The 21,825-nt window shown below is 37.3% G+C and overlaps 1 protein-coding gene across 1 annotated transcript in view; it reads right to left on the bottom strand.

The window, feature by feature from the left end:
• The window catches only part of LOC111609883 (formin-like protein 13), a 44,120-nt gene that overhangs the window by 18,328 nt on the left and 3,967 nt on the right, over nucleotides 1-21,825 (bottom strand). The window contains exons 6-11 of the mRNA XM_023340892.1: nucleotides 21,533-21,721; nucleotides 20,703-21,345; nucleotides 19,041-19,203; nucleotides 11,388-11,499; nucleotides 7,902-7,992; nucleotides 3,784-3,870 (exon numbers count right to left, since the gene is read on the bottom strand). Of these exons, the coding sequence (XP_023196660.1) occupies nucleotides 3,784-3,870; nucleotides 7,902-7,992; nucleotides 11,388-11,499; nucleotides 19,041-19,203; nucleotides 20,703-21,345; nucleotides 21,533-21,721 (1,285 nt within the window). The remainder of the gene's footprint in view (nucleotides 1-3,783; nucleotides 3,871-7,901; nucleotides 7,993-11,387; nucleotides 11,500-19,040; nucleotides 19,204-20,702; nucleotides 21,346-21,532; nucleotides 21,722-21,825) is intronic.

The following is a 21,825-nucleotide window of genomic DNA, read 5'->3' as shown; positions in this document are numbered from 1 at the left end:
GTTCACCTCTAAAGAGCCCAACGGGTTTGAAATGTAATCTGGCTCCACTGCGCCCCCTAAGTTAATACATCGGCTGTGTCTCCTCGATGCATCGACCGATCTGCACCAGATTTTTTGACAGTCGTCGGGGAGCGCTGCCGAACGCATTCACGCGTGTCGCCTGGTGGACGGGCGTGGAAAATGCGCGACAGCTTCTGCGGTGGCTGGCGGGCGGCGGTGCTGGAAACTGCGGCAGAGCTTCTGCGGTGGGGAGTTGGCTGCGGCTCTGGAAATCGTGCGAGAGCTTCTGCGGTGGCTGGAACCCCCGCGGTGGCCAATAGGCCGGAGCGGCGCTTGCTGCGAGGGCCGCCCGAGGCTGCTTGCAGCTTTAATTTTCATTTGATTTTGATTTAAAGTACTCCTTGAATTAAAAATCTTGAGAATCAGTGTTGGGAGTTAAAGCTTAGGGTAATGGGACAGAGGCCTTCCAATCCCAGGGACATGGACCTCATCACCAATTATAACTCATCAAAATATTAGTGGAAACATTTTTTTAAATCCTAGTCGGTAGTAATACAAAGAGTCTGATTGTTGTAATGTCAAAAATAATATTTCCATTGATTATTAGGGAGGGAATTAAATAATTGATGAATCGTTTTTAATAAAATGTAAAGAAAAAAGTTTTTATTTTTTTAACATGGCAACTGCTTTTACATATTAATATTTTTTGAGAGAGAGATCGAGATGCTCATCTTTTTTATATAGCATTTTCTTTCAATGGGTAAAAAACACCATCAGTACTGCTCGATGTTGCTTTAGATTCACATAAATATTCATACTTATTGTAAATGAACTGCTTAATTTGAATCTTTGTGATTTTACAACTACATAAAAACAAATATAGATGCTCAAGCTTTGCTCTTTTCTGTGACTCTGAATACATTTCTCCATTCACTCCCTGAAAATGTTGCACTTGGTTTTGCCATGCCGTGCATCACAGCTTCAGGTGACACCTTACTGTCTGCTGCATCATCAGCTTAAACTGTGTGTCTTTGACATTTTCTAATACATTTGGCATCAAACTGGGCACATCAAATGGTTTAAAGAAGGAGTTGGGTCCACAGCACAGAGTAAAACCTGTCATCCTGGAAACAAGGGATAAAAACATCCCAGGTGAGAAGCATTCCCCTGGTTGGCGACTCCGTTCTTTCTCTGACAGGTGGCATGTAAATCATCTTAGTGTTCAGGCTTATGGACGTCAGTCTATGAGGATTCAGGGATTTAGAATATTTTGCAGCTAATTGGACACTAAACTTTGAGCACAACATACAGGAAAATACCGAACATTAAGGATCGGGGTCATTTTCCCCCAAAGCACATGCATGTAAATCCCATACTTAAGATTGAGTGACCTTTCTCAAATAAATCTGAGGGAGGAGAAAGAAAACAACAACAGGAGCAAGGAGCCAGGAGTAAATTGAAACTTAATGAAATTGCTAATCTTTCTTCTCGAGTCATCTTCCCGGCACACAATATGTTTGTCTCTGTGTGTAAGACAAAGAAAAATTAGTATTGCAGTGAATGGATCACAGTGCCATCACTCTTATCCGCTGTTTCTCTTCATTTTCAGGCGGTTAGCAGACAGGAGATTAGGACTGAATCAGCAGAGCAGAAAGAAACAAAAGCTTTTGAGAATCAAATAAAAAATAAAAACGCAGGAGCTGGGAGGTATTTTTGTGTGACTGCAATATCTTCACAGCCTGCGGACCCCAATGCCAATAACAACAACCCACTATGAGAATGTTAAAGATTACTTTGACTAATGATAAACTTGGAATGTTTGTATACTCCTATTGAACAGGGCTAAAATATTTTGTTTTAAAGAATATAAAGGAATATGTTTCAGTTGTAACTTTTTATTTCACTCTACCTGGATTAATTTAAGTCTTTACTTGACTACGGAGCAGAAGTTTGCAGACAAAAGTGAAAGTTTACACGTTTCCCACAGTTAAAACTCCAGAGTGGGTTTTCATTGAGCATAAAGCACTTTTGAACAATTGAACCTGATTTGATTAAGATCTATATTTTCTTTTTGATCACAGAAGTGTCTGAAAGTGCCTCTCATACCTTTTTATTTTCAAGACTATTAACCAGCGAACAGAACAAAAACATATGCTTAAATGACCCCTTCAAACATAAAAATCAAAGTTAGAAGAAAAGCTTTCATGTAATAATTTCAACCACAAATGTTCTTTTTTTTTACTTGTAGCCATTTATAAAGTCATAATTAAGGTTTGCATTAGGGAATAAATGAGCTTTGTGTGGGTGGGTGTATTTGCTGAGGAGAAAGACGTTTTAATTTTCACCTACAGCTGCTGTGCAGATCTGAATCTAAAGCATCTCCTGCTTGTTTTACCCTTAAAGCTGAGTCCCGTTTCACCAGTAGCTCCTCATTTTTAGCCTTCTGCCAAGCATTTCTAAGGGGTCAGGTGTCCTTAGAAACTGTTGCAGGAAAGGACCAAACAGAAAGAGGAATCTAGCTCATAAAAACATATTTGTTTTTATGAATGGGTAAAATTTCTAAATGTATTCTCAAATGTTAATACTTCCCCAGCTAACTTATTCTGAATGCATCATTTCAGATGTTTCTTTCTTGTTATAGACTTTGTTTCAATAATGGCTACTGGTGTTTGACTGTGTTCTTCTCAACAAGCAATAAACAAGAGAGACGTGGTATTTATCTGTACAATAACCCAGATAAGTTACTAAAACTCTTTGTAATATGTATCTAACATTTTGACATCTGAGCATTTCCAGTCAAAGAATTAAAGATGAATTGGTGTAATAAGGAAATCAAAGTCCCACAGTCAGGAAGAGTGAAGAGGCTCACAATCAAAGCTGTTTGAGGTTCAGTGTGAATTTTCCACAATCACTGATGAGTTCAGGAGCCAATAAAGATGCTGCTTTCATTTTCCTACTGGACTTGGCACCTGCCACCCTGCTTTAATAACAATAGTATCACTGTGTTTGATTGGCTGGCTAACTGGCCAGACCTGAACCTGAAAGTTGTTGTCAAAAGGAAGAGGAGAGACACCAGACCAAACAATTCAGGTGAGCTTAGGGGCACGCCTAAAGCAACAGTAGAAGGGTTTCCATTGCAAATGTGTTACACTTTAGCAATGTTCTGCTAATGTTGAAAAAAATACAGTTTTGCAATTTAGATGTTTCCATTAAACAAAAAACGCAAGTCACATGCGAATAAGTTTGAGAAATCCTTACAAAACTCGCCACGCCATCATCTTCCAACTACATGTCATATGTTCACATTCTTTAAGAAGCGGAATGCTGGGTTTTTATTAGCTGGAAATGCAATCATCAAAATTCACAACAACACTTGAAATCCATAACTCTGTATGTAATGAGCCTATGCAATTTATTAGATTTTTTTTTATTGAATTACTGAAATAATTTAGCTTTCTGACAATATTTTATTATCTTGTTACTTTCAACACATTATTGAAAATGTAAATTAACTGAAGATTTTTTTAAATCTTTAAAATACTCTTGGCTTTATGTTTTTGTTCTTCAACCAGCATAAAAAGTAATACATTTCTACATCTGCTGCAGAATTCATGCCACAAATCAATGCATACCAGCATATTCATTTGTTTATGTAGTAGAAATCAGCCTCCTGACAGCATGCAATAGGATATTTTAAACACTACCTGCATTAGCTGTCAAGGAATGAGGAAATGGGATTTACAGTAGTCAAAGATTTGACTCTGGATGATGAAGTGAACTCACAGGCTGCAGGTCTTTCATGCTGATCGGGAGCTCTCTCAGCGTCAAAAGCAGGTCGAGTTGCGTGCTCAGGTAGGAGACGTTGCACATCTGCAGCAGAGAAAAAACGTAAGGCTAATGAGTGCATGGGGAAGAGTCCAATTATCATACCATCAGACAACCCATTTCCATGTGATTATTCCAAAAGATCTAAAACAGCTGCTGAAGCAATTTACACACGTTTTTTCAGCCCATTCCTGCTGTGCAGCAGGTCTGTTAACAGCCTGATTTAACAGACAAACTGAAAGCTTGACACTTTGAAACGATTGGCTGGGCCGCCGGCTTGACCTTTGTGTCTGAGCTAACCTCTAATAAATCGCTCCACACTGTCAGACCATCCGGTTGATGCTCACATATCATCTCCCCAAAGCCAAAGGGCAGTTTGTCTGACAGATACTTAGGGAAAGACATTAGGATTGGAGCTGGAAATCCCAGCCATGTAATCATCTGGATTTTTATTTTTTTGCAGCTATATTTAATTGTGAATTCCTCCTCATACAGAAGCAGCATTATCCTGCTCATGCTATACTTTCTAAGACATTTAATATTCCTGATTTGAACAATGTGCAGTCTGAGAAAACAAATGACAACCTTTCAAAGTAATTGAATTTTATGCCTCAGTGTGTGTTTTTCGTTATTTACATTTAACCTCCATCCCTGTGATGGACCGCTGATTTGTCCATGCTGCATATTGATGTTGGCTCATAATAAACAGCACCATTTTGTCAAGCACAGTAGTGGAGGAGTAATGATTCACTAACTTCTTTTGTAGTTAGTGAACTTATACATATTTCAGCCAACAGCAGAACCTTAATTCAAACTGGGTCAATAATCCTACATTCAACAGCAAATCTACAACAGAATAGTAGAAAATGAAGAATCTACTTCAACTGGGTCAATTGGGCTTTGACTGGACAATGGCTCAGTCTATGTAGGATTTCAATAAAGAGAAATAGTTGTGTTTTGTTTTTTTGCTTAGGACCAGATTTTTATCACTTTGTGATATGTTAAACCTTTTAATTCAAATAAGGTGTAATTACTTTTCATCGTAACTGTAAAGATAGCTGCTATGTATTTAAACATCTGCAGAATGGAAACATGTTCACACATGAGAAACATTCTGTAGTGAAATCACACCTTCAGGTGTTTAACTTTTTCTGAGGTTTTGTTTTGTCAGCACAACGTTAACAATTACTATACACTTAATTTACATGGATTTTAATTTCAGTGCACCACACATACAGTGTGACATAGGGCAATTATGGAATGAAACAATTCCAATTATATAATATTTAGGTAGAATTGTGAGACAGATAACAGCACAATTTCCATTAGGGCTAAAACTCTGCAGGTTATTTCTCTGTTGGATGAGGATGCATTTGAGCTAGAAAAGAGGAACAAGTTTTCATGTGTTATTTTTCATACCCTGTGGTGAAAGACCCCCAAAATAATATGTTTTTGTTTAGCAGATAGTGAAAGCAAACATACTCTTTCAATCAGACTGTGGAAACATTCCAGCTGCCAGATTTTATGATCCAGTACAATATAAATCACAAAGATTTCCTTCATTGAAATTCCAAACATTAAATCTTTTATAAAGATAACCAGTCCTTTGCAATGTGTGCAAAGTGGAGTTTAAGTGGGGATGTACCCTAACATTGATTATTTTGTAAAGATTTAATGTTAGGCCTATGACTGGGACATTTTTGTTCTTTACATACAAAATATGTTGCACAGACAAACGACTTGTTTTTTCTTTTGAAGTTCTACATGCAACTTAGTTAACAAAGAGAACAGATCTCCATGTTTGAAACAAATTCCACTTTTAATTTTAGTATATTTAATGACATTTGCACTTTATAAAACAAACCCATACATGTAGAAAATAAACAACGTTTGGTGTTTGCATCCCCTTCACTATGATACCCCTAATTTCAATCTGGTGCCTTCAGAAGTCACTTTATTAGTAAACAGAGTTCATTGGTGTACAACTGTGCAAGCAAGAATATATTATGCAATATTTTGTCTTAAAATTCCCAGTAGAATACACTGAAGTTTGTGGTTGTTTCATAATAAAATGATGTATGAATACCTTCAAGAGGCGTTGTAAATAGATATTTATCAGGTTGTGGTCATGATTTGGTACAAAAGCAAATTCCGTGTTTATTGTTGTCGAAAGAAGATAAGCAGGGGATTTCCAGGCTGTCAACAAAAACAGAAATGAACTGTTTTTAGCCAGACTCTTCTTAGACTTTTGATGTTCTTATAAAAGTGAACATTAAGGCAGAAAATTTCATGAGAGGTTTTACAACAACTTCTCCTGATTTCAGGTGTCATCTCCTTCTTGAGATGTATTTATGCATTTTTCAAAGAAAGAAACTTAAACCCCATACTGCACACATTACAAAGGACTGGTAATAGAGTAGAAAGGGGCAGGTACAGAACTGATCTGTTCCCAACAAACTTTGACACAAATTCAAACAAGCTGGTTCAAAGTTCTCCATTTTAAGGCAATTTCCCACTTCATCATTTCCCTCTATTGTTGCAATTGCTGCCCTACCTCTTTTAAAACTGTTTTCTGGCATGGAACTAACAAATAAAACCAGTTTATAAATCATGAGACCTAAACTGTATGTACCCAATTGGAATTCCACTCCAATCTACAACAGATCTCCATAAAGACTAAACCCATTTTCTGCATTTGACAGCCCTTATGTCAGGTGTCGGATATTTCTCGGCAGCTTTATCATCTGCTATCTCTCCACTAATCTTCCACATGCAGTCCAGTTGATCTGCTTTCCTGGAAGGTGATTACCAAATGGAGCTTGTCATAACGCCCACTGTGTGAATGAGGAGGCAGGTGAATAGATTCAAAAAGTGTTCCTACAGAAAAGGCTTTCTGCCTTAATTGCAGTAATCATAATACTAAGTAAGGCAGAAAAGCCGTGTTACAATAAGAAAGTTTTGGGAATTAACTTTTTCAAGTTTCTGTGACAAGTTTGCATCTTTATTCAATATGAGTTGAAATAAATGGGGGTAAAATTAATGACCACATTAAAATTTTTTCTCAATATGTAAAATTTGACAGAATTGGGCTGCTGACATGAAAACCACATGCAATGTCAGCATACCTTCAGATAAAGTAAAACAAAGACATGCTAACACATGTCCATTAATTCATCTAGAATAAAGGGAATTGAAATGGATCAATGAAAAACATCAAACATAGCCGTAGACTCCTACCGAATAGAAAAGTTGCATGGATTGCTTAACGTCAACACTTATATGTTTGCTTGGATCATGAAGGTGTTTGAGGATGAGGATACATGAGGATACATGTTTTTTATCGATTGATCAAAATAAATGAAACCTTGAACAAACTTCATCGGCGGAGTCTTTTTGAAATGAATACAAATAGAAGTCATGGCATTCAGTACATTACTGTGTTTTTGTTTATTTGAAACAACCGCACCTGCTTTCCCAGTTTCTTTGTAAGTGACCTTTTCTGATCAGTGCTTTGCTCCTTAGTCAGAAATGTTGTGACGAACACTTTGTTGTCACCTGGTTTGTGATGAAATTATATTGTTTCTACTTAAATATTGCGGCCAAAAAATATTTTTTTTGGCCACAAAAAAAATATTTGTTAAAAAAAAAGACTGTTCTAAACTTCTGGAACAGTCAGAAGTTTAGAAATACATCTGTAATCAATGTTTTAGCCAGTGTATTTTAAATGATAAGGTTGTGAAGATCTTAATAGAGTTATTTCCTAACCATGCACGTTTGCTTTATGATCTTTGCTGATGAGAAGGCTTGCTCCGGACTGTCAATTAGAACTAGATCAGCTGATTAATTCAATTGCATTGACAGAAGGCAGGATTGCTTTCCAAATGTTGACAGAGCTCTGTGATTTTCATTCCCTTTCAGTTCTTGTTTTCGTCATGTGTTTAATATTTCTTCAATTTGTCACTCCAGTTTATTGCACAAAACTTGATTTGTGGCCTAAGATATTTACTGAGAAATACATGAGTCAAGACATGTTTACTTCCTTTTAGTCCCCACATCTGTAAAACAGTAAACAGTACCTCCATCATGTACCGGTCCACAATATGCAGCTCTGAAACTGGACCCTTGTGGGATTTATACATTTCCACATCCTCCAAAGTGGGGACGTACCTTAAAAATAAAAACAAACACTTTTCAGTTTGAATGGAATCTTAAAGACACATCAAATCAATTTATTTGCAGAGAAAGTATCCTTAAGGGAGCTTTCTACATGTTTCTATGCAAATTGTGACATTTTTGTGTAAATTTCCTTAATTCACACACACACACTTGGTCTTGCCCCTCGGTGTCTCTTGGCTCCACCCACTTTGGTGGAATTTTTCAGAATTTTGTCTGGTGGCTGGGTTATGCTTTCACAGGGGAGTTGGTTGAATTTCAAAGATATTTAGACTTTTTATTTATTCATTTTGTGAAATCCACTTCGAGTTTTAAAGGGTTGAATTCCAGAGGTGGGGACTCGAGTCACATGACTTGGACTCGAGTCAGACTCGAGTCGTTAAAATCACGATTTGAGACTTGACTTGAAAAAATGCTCAAAGACTCGGACTTGACTTTGACTTTCATGCCATTGACTTGGGACTTGACTCGACTTGAAGCTGTTTAGTTGAAAAGACTTGATATTTTTTACTCAAAGTCTTAAAATTTAAAACACATTATTTATAAAGTGGCGTCATTAATTAATGTCACTCATTCCGTATCAATATGCGCAGACCGTCACTATGGTTTTCCTCTCTCCTTATGTAAGTATGTATGTGTACGTAGCTGCAGCACAACCAATCAAATTAACAGGATTTGGACGTTTAAAAAAACGCGGCAAAGCTACAGAGCTCAGGGAACGAAATACGAAATAACCGCTCGAATATGCTTCCGCGAGTAATTTCTTTTGGCTACGTAGGTTATGAACTTTCGACTAAAAAACGAACTGCAACTTGTAAAACATGCAAGAAGAGAATATCGGATGGAGATGCCACGACGTCCAACTTTGTCCGGCATTTGAAGCTTCACAAAGATCGGTAGGTGGCGCTTTTCTTTTGCTGTAAGATAGCTGACTTTAGCTAACTTCGTGTTAGCATGTGTACTCCGGGTTAAATTGGTGATTATTTACCATAAATCTGGTCCTTCAAATGCCTCCACAAATAATGTGCACCGTGTTAGCTCAGGAAGCCGGTGGATAGTGAGCGGGGCTCCGGAACAGAAAGCAGATTCTGGACCTGAACACAGGGAACAGAGTCTCTCTGTCCCATCATGATGATGAGCGGGTCTAGTATCATCTAAGGATGGTTGGTGTATTTGAAGACATCTACGTTGGGAAATTATATTGACAATATATTGTTTACTGCAGTCAGTGCATTAAGTCAACTGTTTTTGACTTAATGCACTGACCGGCGTGACTGTCACATGTCGCACAGAACCCATTTCCAATTAGTATAGCTTTGCTGGGAAAAAAAAAAAGACCAAATACAGTGACTGTCCCAAATAAATTTTGTGTTTAGAATATCTGTCCCATATTTACGGAGGACTGAAACTAACATACATAGAAATAAAAGCAGAAAAATAAATGCACCAGACCTTCCCGAGTTTACTTGTGATAACTTCATTTATACTTATTTCATTTTTTGAAAACTATGATTGTTGTAGTGTTGATGTTTATTTATGAATAGAAGGAGTAAACTGAAGTCAAATGTAATTCATGAAAGGCTGTAATTTATTTTCTGACATCTGTTTACTTCTGACAGATTTGAAGAATACCAGATGAATAAGAGGATCACAAATGAACCTCAAATACATATTTTAAAAAGAACAAATGGTCTAATATTTGAATTTTATGTATAATTGCAAATTATTAAAAAAAATAAAATAAAAATGACTCGAAATGACTTGAAATTAAAGGTTCCTGACTTGAGACTTGACTCGGACTTGAGGACAGAGACTTGAGACTTACTTGAGACTTGCAACACAGTGACTTGGTCACACCTCTGTTGAATTCACAGAACAAACAGGTTTTGGATATTCATATGAGGCACTCCTGAATTTCCGCTTTGTTCTACAAAACGGTTGTATGATGGGAATGTGCCATGCTTTTAGACATTTTTAGACTGTCTGAACACTGTTACTCATATTTAGTTTGAAAAGACTTACATGTTAAGCATAAAATAGATTCCCAAATATTAGGATAATGTATATACCGTAATCAATCAATCAATCAAATTTTATTTGTATAGCACATTTCAGCAGCAAGGCATTTCAAAGTGCTTTACATCATATCAAACACAGAAACACAATGCAACATAGAATCAACAATCAAAACACGACATTAAGTAAAGTTCCTTCAATAAATTTGTAATTGATTACGTTTCAAATACAATCCTAAACAGGTGGGTTTTTAGTCTAGATTAAAAACCCACCTGTTTATTGGTTTTATATAACCAATAAAACGCAAAGATGCATCAGATTTAAAGCATATTTTCATCCAGGTTAATGTTAGAAATAACCAGAGTTTTTAACAGTTTGGGAAACTGCTGCGATTTTAATTCTGTTTTAGATTATCAGTAAATAGTTGGGATAAACACTTGTTTAGGAAAATATATTTACAAAAATAAAAGAGACAATAAATGGAAATTCCGTATTTTCCTTTTTGAATTTTGTTCCTCTATACAGCCACATGACCCCTTTGAAGCTATTGGATTGTATTACAATGGCCTTGAGAAATGATTCAGAACCAAGTTGGGTTGATGGTTTTTCTCAGCTTCTATTAAGCAGCAAGACGCTGATTGGAGCCACCATCTACTCTCTGGCACTGAATCTGAACTCTCATTTGGAGTTCCTTCTCCTGTCATTTCTGAACGTTCTGACCCCAAAACTAAAGGGATTCTCTTCTCAAAGAGAAACGTCTTCCACCGTGCCGCTGGAGAACAGCAGTGTCCATTAATATTGCAGCACCTATTGGGAGTGGTTCTTTCCTCGGGTCTATGCCAGAGCGCATTAAAATATATATTACGTTTTCATAGAATAAATAAATCCACCACAGCAGAGTACCTTAGATAACTTTTGCCTTCCAGGAGGGAAACTTCCCAAGCTACGGAGTAAACTGCAGGTAAGAGCCAGGAAGTGTTCTACCTCCTTTCAGTGCCTTACTCCTGGGGGCAAGTCAATAGTTTCCATCTCCGCAAATAACCAGAAATGAAACTTTTAGTAGTAAGCCACTCTGATAAAAGCTTATTTTTAGTATTAGAAGATTGTGAAGGCTGCTGTGTAAACTGTGTCTCCTGTTCACCATCTGGTTCTGGTTCTGGTTCTTCCTGTTTCACATCATCCTGGATATCTCACACCTGCATACCTTCTTGGGTGTTTGTTGAGCTGCTAGTTTTGTTTACACCCACTCAACCAAGTATCAAACACACTCAGACTAGGGCACATAAGGTCATTTGACTCTCAACTTTTGCTTATTATGCAAAAAAACTAGGGTTTGAATACAAATTAGCACTGCTTTTGGCACAAAGTCATACCTTCTCAGAGAGGTGATGTGCTCATCAGACAAACCGCCATCTTCCTCATTAATAATGAACAGTTTGTCCTTCAGCTCCCCTGGTTGCACCGGAAAACTTTTAAGGAAAATGTCTGGAAGAACAAGAGATTAGAAAAAATCATCACACTCAATGGTACATGAAAGTTTTCCTCTTGACAGATAGACCTCTTATCCAACGATGAAATAAATTTAAAAAAGTCTTCCGAAGACAAAGGGACCTTTACTTAATTACTTTCTCCCTAAAGCCTCGGGCAAATGCACAAATTTGCATCCTATCAAGTCGAAGCGTATGGGTTTTTTTTTTTCCTTCATTTTGGGTAAAACATCTGGATGATTCAGGATTCAATGTAAAGGTTCTCTTAGTGTCTAAGACATCATTCCTTCCCCTGAGCTTTCAATTAATCTGATTGGACAACCAGCTTCTCAAGCAGTGGCTTTTTGTGGTTTACCCTTCATGTGAAAAGCCAAATGATGTTTACATGTTGCTAAAACATTTGAATTTCTAAAGCTGAATTTGGACCAGATCAAATATGCATTAAAAATTCTCTCATGACTGATTGATAAAATAGTGCTAAACTCTTCTCTCTTTAGCGTAACTTTATTTTTCATACCTCTCAGCCTTTGACGTTGAAGTTGAGACAACAGTTTCCTCACGTGGGCATTTCCCATTTTTTGGGACATGAAAGACCCAGAAGATAGGTCTTTCAAGTCCCATTTTCAAATGACATCAAACATCCTGAATCATTTTTTGCACTAGTCGTAGTCCAGTGTGTTCTCCCAGCCAAAAATCCCTCACATGCAAACATGTAAGTGCAAATTAAGTCCTTTGTCGACTGGCACTCAGACAAACTGGGCATTGGCCTGGTATATTGGAGCACAGAGGCAGAGAGGGTATCCCACTGTGGGCAGGAAGCCACAGGTGTACTTTTAATTAGGACTGCGACATTTCCTGCCATTAAAATGGCTGCATGCAGAGGGACTATCAAGGTAAATGTTCATATGGGTCAGGCAGACATTCTACAGATTAATGCACTTTGGTCATACAATTCTGCATTGAATTTTATCTAATCATTATTATCGGGAATATTTACCCTTCTTTCATTTTTGGTTCATTTTTTTTTATCTGTTGCAATTATAAATAGAAAAACTGGATTTTTTTTAGTAAGCTATGTTCTGACATCTTCGCTTTTTGACCAGAGTGGGATTTAGTTTTAAAATAACATGTGGGTCATTAAAAAACGTCAATCAGTTCCTTGCAAATTCTCAAATTTACACTAAAGAGTCTATTTCTTTCTGATCTTCCATGACAGCTACATTTTGATTATTTTTATTAATTGTCCGAGCGGTAATTGTCAATTACAGCTGGTAGAATAACAATTCAGTTGAAATGCAGAAGAGAGGAATGTGTTTAAAAACTGTCAAGCATGGAAGTTTTTATTCTGAAAGGAGAAAGCCGTGTCCTTTTACCTCATTATTTTACACCCTATCATCATGCATAAAGTCAAAAGGCAGCAAGACCCAAATGCTGTCTAAGCCTTTGAATTGCACCTGACTGATTTAAACATTAAACACGATGAAAGCAGACACGGCCTTTAAAAGTGCTGGAATGTAATGTACAGCAATCCAAAGGAAAATCACACAAAAACGTGCTGTCATCTGCTCTGTAGGTGTTTCTGGCTGGCCCGTGTGGTGGTGCCACCCTCCAAACACATTTTACTGATATAGAGATGGAATGACATAACTAGTAAGCCAGTCAAATACAGGAATTGTAGCTTTTTTGCCTCTTAACATTTCAAACAGTATTGCTTTCTATATTTCTTTTAAGTTTCTTTCTCTTTTGAAAGGATCTGAGTCTTTTTGGCTGCTGTGCTGCTGCTGTGGTCTATGCTGTAAATAAGTGTCATTTAAGTGAAAAACTGCCAGGGCTCCTTTTTTAAAAGGCTGTTTTTTTGTTGTTGTTTGTTGGTTTTTTGTGATGTAATTGAATCTTTTGTAATTCAATTGAAAAATAAGAATGAGTAAACTTTAGTTATTTTAGTTTCACCTGGTAACACAATTTCTTGTAGCCTTAAACTAATACTATGCTGAATCACATTTTATTTCAACTTCAGAACTCACCGTTGGTAGGCATCTCTCAGCATCCCACGTTACCTCATGCCAATATTTAGCTTCTTTACTTTTCAAATGTTTTACAAATTTATCAGATTGTGAGATTTTTCTTCCCTTCCCTCTTTAGTCAACTTCACAGATTTTTTAAACAAAATTTAGATCTTGATTCTGGTAAGATCATCCAAAACCTACATTTTCTTCTGGTGAAGATATCATGTTATTGCCCTGGATGTATTTCTGATACTGCTAAGGAAAATGATTATTTAATGCTAAAATACACTTAATCTTACGACATGTGTAAAGGGATAGCCAACACTTTATTTGGAACAGTTTTCTGTGGAGCATGGGGGAAGCAGGGCCTTTTCTTCCCTATTGACACAACAGAGCAATAAATTTGCATTCCAGTGGGAGTGGGGGCTACGCAGGTGTCTGTGAAATCTCATCTTAGGACGTTTGGCGCCAGGGATCTTCCGTATCAGGCAGAGATGACCACGGGGTAGTCCGCCCTCTGCTTAGATAAAAAACAGACACCTTTGCTATAAATCAGGAAGTCCCAACTTTCCTTGGGGGCCTGAGGGAGTTCTAATTGGTCGAAGAGCAGAACGCCTTGACTGCATATATTAAATAGGGAAACACCTTTTTCATTTAAAAAGTACAGGTCAGCAAGCAAACGGAGAGTTTTTTCATCTTTTCTCCACGTGGGCGCCTTTGTCTGTCTCTGTGTTTGTCTGTCTACCCCTTGTGTGTGTTTTTATTTTTATGAGAAAATGCATATCTCTGTTCCTCTGCAGCTTTGTTGTCGATTGCTTTGTATGAGATTAAACTCTGTGATCTGTGACGTCAACACGCTTTGTTGTTGTTTCGTTTTAGCAGCACGCGGTCGCTACACGTCGCTGCACGTAGAGCGTCACTCGCCAAGGACTCGGAAGATTAAAGAGGAAAAGAGCCAAACGTTTTGTCCAAAGCTAGCAATTAATTGATCCTCTTTCTTAACAATACCTAAGTTCAATAAATTCCAAGTTCCTTCTAAAGCAAAGTAAAAACCCGGGTATGATGCTGTCATGTTTTAGTTTAGTAATTTGGTGCCCTGCTGGGTTGTTTTTCTGTCAAACACATCTTTTGTAATTGTCTGATCATAAGACAGAAAATCCCCAGACTTTGCCAACTTATTTCCAGAACTGAGTATGTTTAGGGTTCTTTTTCTGAGCAGATTTGTACATTACAGTATTGTTAACATCGCTTTCGCCTGGTTAAGAAGACCAGGTGAAAACTATTTTAAAGCATTTTTTTATTCTTTCCACTGGATCACCCTAAAATTTTCAATTAAAACATCATCTTCATACCACAAAAGCAGTCTAATGTCACTGCTAGGGTTGAAGAAATGTAACTCAAGTTTCCAACACAGTAAACAACTTTAAGAGTAATATTTTTGTAACCAGTATTTCAAATGTGATATGGCACAGACTATTATTTCCTTTCAAGTGAAACTAAATGTTCGTTTGGTCAATTTGATCATTACTAGAAACAAAAAAAAATGTTTATGTCCACTTTTTCAGTATTTTTAGAGATCTAATTATAAATTCCATTTGAAAAAGATCACAAGATTTGTGATGATGAAGATCATCAACAGTGCAGTGCTGGGGGAATTCCAAACACAAGTTGTTTTGCTTTATTTACAACCTTTCGTACCTGGATATTGATATAGGCAGTGGTAGAAGAACTCTGAACATTTTCGTCTATGTAACATTACTAAGACCAATGAAATAAAAATCAAAACAGAGAGACGTGTGGTAATATTCTGCTTTGAGGCATAATGGTCTTCTTGCCTCCAAGTCCAATTACAAACAAGAGTGCCGTTATTAATCAGGACTCAAAGTTTAACCTACATAAGCTGGTAAGATAGTCAACTTATAAAAGATTCAGTCAAGAGTCAAAGCAGGAACACCGGCCTTGCAAAACAAAACAAGCAGATGCTTTTTGCTGTATTTTTTAATTTTTTTATTTAGCTTTTTAGCTGAGATTAAGCATAATTTCTGTGTTGTTTTTGTTGAGTTTACACAAAGATAAATCGATTAACACAAATATTGTGTTAAGAAAGCTTTTTGCTGCTGATGAGCATTGGATGCTATAAATCTGCACATAATTGTAGGTTTTTCTTTGTTGCAACTGGTGTTCATGCTGGCCTGTAAAGACAGTTTTGAGATCAAGCCACTTAAAAATTCCATAATTCAATGTTTTTGTGATGTGATTATTTGTTTAGATTTGATTTGGTCACATTTTAGTCATAAACTTTAAAGATATTTAAAGTGATAGGTTAATGCCATGCAGTTAAACTCAAAATTATTCAAACTCCTGCCCGAATTAGATTTAAAAGTATTTTCTTTCCAGATTTATTATAAATAATCCAAATAATGTTTTATGTAAAATCAAAAACCTTGCCAGAGAGTGGTTAAAATATTTTGTACTGCAGAACACTAAATACAATCTAAGAGATGAATGTAAGTTTACTGTACCAAAGGCTAAGTGCTAAAACAATACTTATTCATTCTTGGAGCTCAGTTACCTAATGTTAGTATAGAATATGTAATTCACTATTTCTTTTTAAAAAGAAAGTTTCACAACTGAATGAATGTATTCTTTGGACAAAGGACAAAAAAAAATCTTTTCCTGTTGTATTTTCTTTTTGTGATTAAAGACTGTAAATTTAGAGTTAGGCATGTGAGCATTATGTTCTGTCCTTTTGACAATTTTGCCTTTATTTCATTTGCTTTCTACCAACTGCCCTCAGAAGTTATCTCATTTGTAAATACTTCATGGAGCTCTACTCAGTCCGATGACAGGAAGTACACAGAGTATGGACGAACTTCAAACCTACTGGGACATGGCCAATGAAAGTAGGAATCAAAGAAGCTGCAAAGAGTCAAGACTATTGGCCAAGTCATGCAGGGGACAAAGTAAATTAGTAGAAAAAGGTGTTGTGGTCAGATGAGACCAAAACTGAACTTTTTGGGCTTCATGGAAAACTAACACTGCACTGAGTTAGAATGATCTAACTTAAGCTTATCTACATACAACAAATAATGGGTTAAAGAATAATGGGTTAAATTGCAACATCAACATGTGCAATGCTGGTAGAAACACAACTTAAAGGAGTTGCAGCTGTACTTACAATGAAAGGTGACTCCAGAGTCAGAATGGAAGTACAAAATATGCTTTTCAGAAATTGATTTGAGAGAAATAAAAAAGAAATGTCTCTTTTTGCTTTTGTTATGCCCTACTTTGTCTCTGTTGCTTAAAATACTAAAGAAATACATTAAGGTTTCTGATAATGATCAGAAAATTTGTGGAAAAAGTTCAAGAGATAAGAATACTTTGATCCTCAGGCACTGTAAGACTTCCACCTCTTTATCTTCACACTCTGTTGTCTTTTAACGTCACTTTGAGTGCAGCAGCGGTGAGACGCTACATACTTGTACTAATTAACACCTCACTATTTTTTTGTTAATTATTAATTGTATACTTGTAATACTATCTGATCAAGATAGAGTCACATTGTTAGCTGGGGTGTTTCTGTAAGTGTGAAACAAAAACAGAAAAACGTGCATTCAAGTTTCTCAAGTGTGATGGGATCAGATAAAGTAAGTGTGAAGGAATGAAACCTAAACTGCATGAACAGTGCAAACTTAGCCAGGTTTCTGGGTGACAAATATGCAAGCAGAACCATTGACTGTGTGTGAGAGAGTGTGTGTGGAGACTGTAAGGACATACAGAGAGGAGGAGAAAATAAAGTCCTGGTAATAATTATATCCTACAATATCAATTGTATGTACACCATTAGAAATGTTATTTTTTTATGTTTTGTCATATTACAAGCACAAAATCCAAATAAAACATATTGAACTTGGTGTGACAAATGGGGAAAATCAAGGAGTATAAATCTTTTGTAAAAACGCACAACTATTGCACTTTACATATTTATAATTATTCATACCAAAAAATCACAAGTGTTTACATCCCTGCTGTTACTTGCAGTTTTTCATTTCTTGTAAATTGTATGTTTTTCCTGCACAAATTAGCATTTTTATCTTACTCAGTTGCACTCAGTTCTTTTAATCTGAGTGTGCTATTTTTATTAAGTACGCAGTATTATTTTCTTGTGTTGTAAATTTGCTCTTACTGGACAGTCTCTAACTTTTATGTTTTGTTTTGATATATTAATCTTTTTTTTAATATGTTTGCTTCCATTTTCTTGTCACTTTGCTGCTGGTACATGTTAATTCCCCCACTAAAGGACAAAAAAGGATAGTTTTGTTTTATTCTATTTAAACTTTCTATGATAACATAATACTTTTCAATCAGATGTAAAGGAGACCTTAGTCATGTATTGACATTTTTAAATTAACTGCAACTATAGAATGCTTTTCAAACATTAACAGTTCAATGTGTGGTATTACTGTATTCATGTGTTGCTTTCCTAAATGAATGACTGAAAGCACCGTGACACATCCAGTTTACTGAGATTTTCAGTGCTGCAAGCTAACGTTTGCAAGGGTTCATTATGCTTCAAAGCAAAGATGTGACTTTCTGTGCTGATGTAAAGAGGAACAAAGGAAGGAGGAACATCAAGCCAGGCTTACTCCCTTGTTTATCAAATGTCAACATTTTTCAAAAAGCTGGAAGCAGAAGAATGCATGGCCCCAGGTTGCCTGCAGGCTGTCATAGCTCACTTCCTGACACAACCAAAAGTTAACAAGTCTAGGAGTACTATCAGTGTGTTCTGCATGAGGGCCAGAAATCTCTGCTACTGTCTCTTAGACACCCTCCTATTTATATTTTATGAACATGTGAACTCGAATTATGTTGCCATTCTGCACATTCGCGCTGATTCCATGTAGCAGCCGGCCACTGCCACATCTGTACGTCTTACCAGCGGGGACTGAGCTACAAGCAGGACCTCTGAGGGGAAGTTTTGGAAATGCTCTCCCTCTGGTGAGGTCTTGAAATGTACAAGCCTCAGGTAATCAAAAGTGAAAAGCCATTAGATGCGAGATAGAATATCTTACAATCAACTATGGCTCTCCCTCAGGGGCAAGCATGGCCCTAAAGATTGGTACAACACTGTCCCCTGCTGGCAGACATAAGAAAACAATAATCTGTTTGCTTAGCAGCCAAAATGTCCCAGTCTTCAATGAGAAAGTGAGGATTTGCAGAATTTCCAGTTAACCTGTTTTTATTTCACACTGGTCCTCAATTCACCTCCAAAGTTTGTGAGCCATCTGTTGCCTTCCTGCAGGAATTATTGTTACTGTTTGTGTGGTGCTGCCATCTACTGGGTGGGAACAGGTAGCCTATTACTACCCATGGAAATGAGCTTTTTTCATTAGACTTAATCCGGAAGAATTGGTTTCGCAGCAACAGGAAATGAAGAATGCTCATCTTCCTAATAATGTGTTAATAATCGCTATGCTGTTGTAAATGCTATTAAAAATAAACTCAGAAATGCAATCAGAGAGGAGTTACTCACTGAAGTTGTGTGCAATCTTCTGGTTGAGCATGATGTGCTGCGTACTACTCGAGTCCGTTGTGCCAAACGATCCCAGATCTTTGACAGCGAACTGCTCCAACAAACGTGATGTGTCGATTTCAGGCTTCTTGCTCTTTTCCTGAACCCAAAATGTTTTTGTAATCTGTTGGAAGAAAAATATTATAACCCGGGTAAAAAAAAACATATACATTCTGCTCATTTATTAGTGCCCCTGGCAAAGTAAGAAGCAGACTTTTAAAAATATTATTTCATTTTAATAGGATAAATGCAGGCTGAAAAATGCACCATTTATTTGAGTCAATTTATTCAGTGGGGGGAGGAATCCTACAAGAAATAGAGCTTTTGTAGAATCATTGGTGGGGGGGGAAACTGCTGCAAACATCACCAATAGCTACTTTTGCTAACAGAACAGAACTTTCATTCTTCTCCTTTGACATTTTATGATTGGAGCAAACAGAAAAATTGATAACCCTTCTTTGCGTAGGTCTGAGGAAATTAAATTACTGTGAAAATGTTCACTATTTCTGACCAACTCTAATCCCAGCCCTCATTCCAACCCTACTTCTAACCCTAATTCCAATTCCTTTCAAGAATTTTTTGGAGCTTAAGGAATAGACTCAGGCTTGAGTCAATGCATCCTAGATAACTTATTATATATGGACTAAGGAGAAAAGAGCTGAACAGCTGCTCAGTTTTCCAAAGCAAAGTTTGCATTTCATTTGGAAATCAATGTCCCGGCATCTGGATGAGGAATAGAAAGGCACAGAATCCATGTTGCTTGAAGACCAGTGTGAAGTTTATATAGTTAATTATGTTTTGGTGTGACATGTCTTCTCCTGGGTTTTATGAAATCCGCAGTCAACACAGCTGTCTACCAGTTACATTTTAGAGCAATTCATTCTTCCTGCTGCTTACAAACTTTGTGGAGATGCTGAGTTGACCTGTTACCAGCCCACACTGCCCAACGTGCCAAAAGTTGGCTCAGTGACCAAGCAAACTTGTTTGATATAAATTTCAGAGAGGAAGAGGAAGATGAGAGACTGCAGATGCAGCAATGCATATGACCTGCAGGGCAGGTAGTTATCTACCATTGCACCTCAGCAGTGCCACAGGCTGATTGTGTCCATGCTGCATTTCACTGACGCAAAGGTGCCCAACTTTTGCATGAAAGTTGGGCACCTTTCATGCAAAGGGTGCCCAACTAGTGAGAGCTTGGAAATGATCATACTTCTCAGAAGCCTGACATGTCAGTTTAACTTATCCTTTCTGTTGCACTTATTCTGGAATTTTCAATATGAACTTTGACTTTTCATCATGCATAAGCCACAATCTTCAACTTCCAAAGAAATAAGTGTTTGAAATATTTCACTCTATGTAATAATTATAATGAATGAGTGACAACAAATATAATTTTTTTTCATGATAATCAAATTTTATAGATGTAAGTGTAGAACTTACAGACTGAGATGAGAAAGTTTAGGAAGAGTGGAGACTTTGTGATGATAAATAAGAAATAGTGTAGTGAAGAAAATATGATGTAATTCTAACTGATAATATCTAATTTTTCCAGTATAATGATATCAAAATGTTATTTACTCAGTATCTTCTGGTGAAAGAAGGTCAAGTAAAAAAGATGGCTACCTTCTCATGCCCAACGAGGTCCCAGTGGAAGGCCTTTGTCCGGGATTTTTTAAGAGTACTCTGTTTAACAGGCAGAGGTGGTGGAGGCGGGATGAACGGCGTTGGAGGTTGTTTCACATCTGGCGAGGCTGGTTTTTGAGACTCCGGGCCTGAAGGAAAGGACATGAGGCCAGCATGGCAGGGTGAGTGTGGGGGGGACAGGGGTAATTTTGAGACAGTCGCATAGAGAGAGGTTGGAGACGAGAGGGGACTCAAATTGTCTGATCCAGCAGTAACTTGAATGGCAGCCTTGCCAATGCGGGGTCTTGGGACTGGTTTTGTGTCAGCTGAGGGAGAACTCGGACCTTCTTCCTCAGGTAGTGTGCACTCTCTATCTCCAGATGTGGAATCTGAATTTTTATCGTCCTCTGGAACTAAATCTTCAGCAGCAAATCCACCACCGCACTCAAGATCTGTGTCATTGTCATCAAAGTCTTCTGGTATACTGATATGTTGTAAGCTCTTTGATTCTGCAAACATCTGTTCAGATCTGGACTTCCTTTTCCAATGTGAACACAGTTTGTGGATGGCTTTGACCCAGGCATCACGCTCCTTCTGCACAGCACCAGGAGAAACTGCTTCCTCTTGTGCAGGGATTTTAAACCTGCAACATATCAATAAAACTTCACCCAACTTCCCTGTTCAACTGAAACACTCTGATAAGTAACTCTAAAGGCATCATATTTATTATACTACAAATCAAACCATGCTGGACAATAACTGTGATGTGCAAAGAACCCTAAAAGTTTGTTATTAAAATGTCCGACTGAAATGAACACATTCTTACTCACTGGTACTCATTTCTGTGGGTGAGAAGTATAAATGTGTCATAGCCATATGGTTTCTGCACACTGGTGTCACCGTCTGATAAGTGAATCACAGTGGAAAGAGGAACTGAGGATGTCACGTCTCTATCTATGTTGCTTCGCTGCCTGAATGGGACCAGTGTTAGCTCCCCTGGGTGGAGCTGAGCTTTGTATCTGAAACAAAAGAAAGGGGAAATATGTGGTGCAAGGTGAAGCAACCATCTTAACTGTAAGTTGTATCTTTGTACAACCCACAAGTTTTATTATCTTGTGGGAAC

Source organism: Xiphophorus maculatus, chromosome 1 (genome assembly GCF_002775205.1).
Source record: "Xiphophorus maculatus strain JP 163 A chromosome 1, X_maculatus-5.0-male, whole genome shotgun sequence".
Taxonomy (NCBI): domain Eukaryota; kingdom Metazoa; phylum Chordata; class Actinopteri; order Cyprinodontiformes; family Poeciliidae; genus Xiphophorus; species Xiphophorus maculatus.
This window is presented reverse-complemented; position numbering and strand designations above follow the sequence as displayed.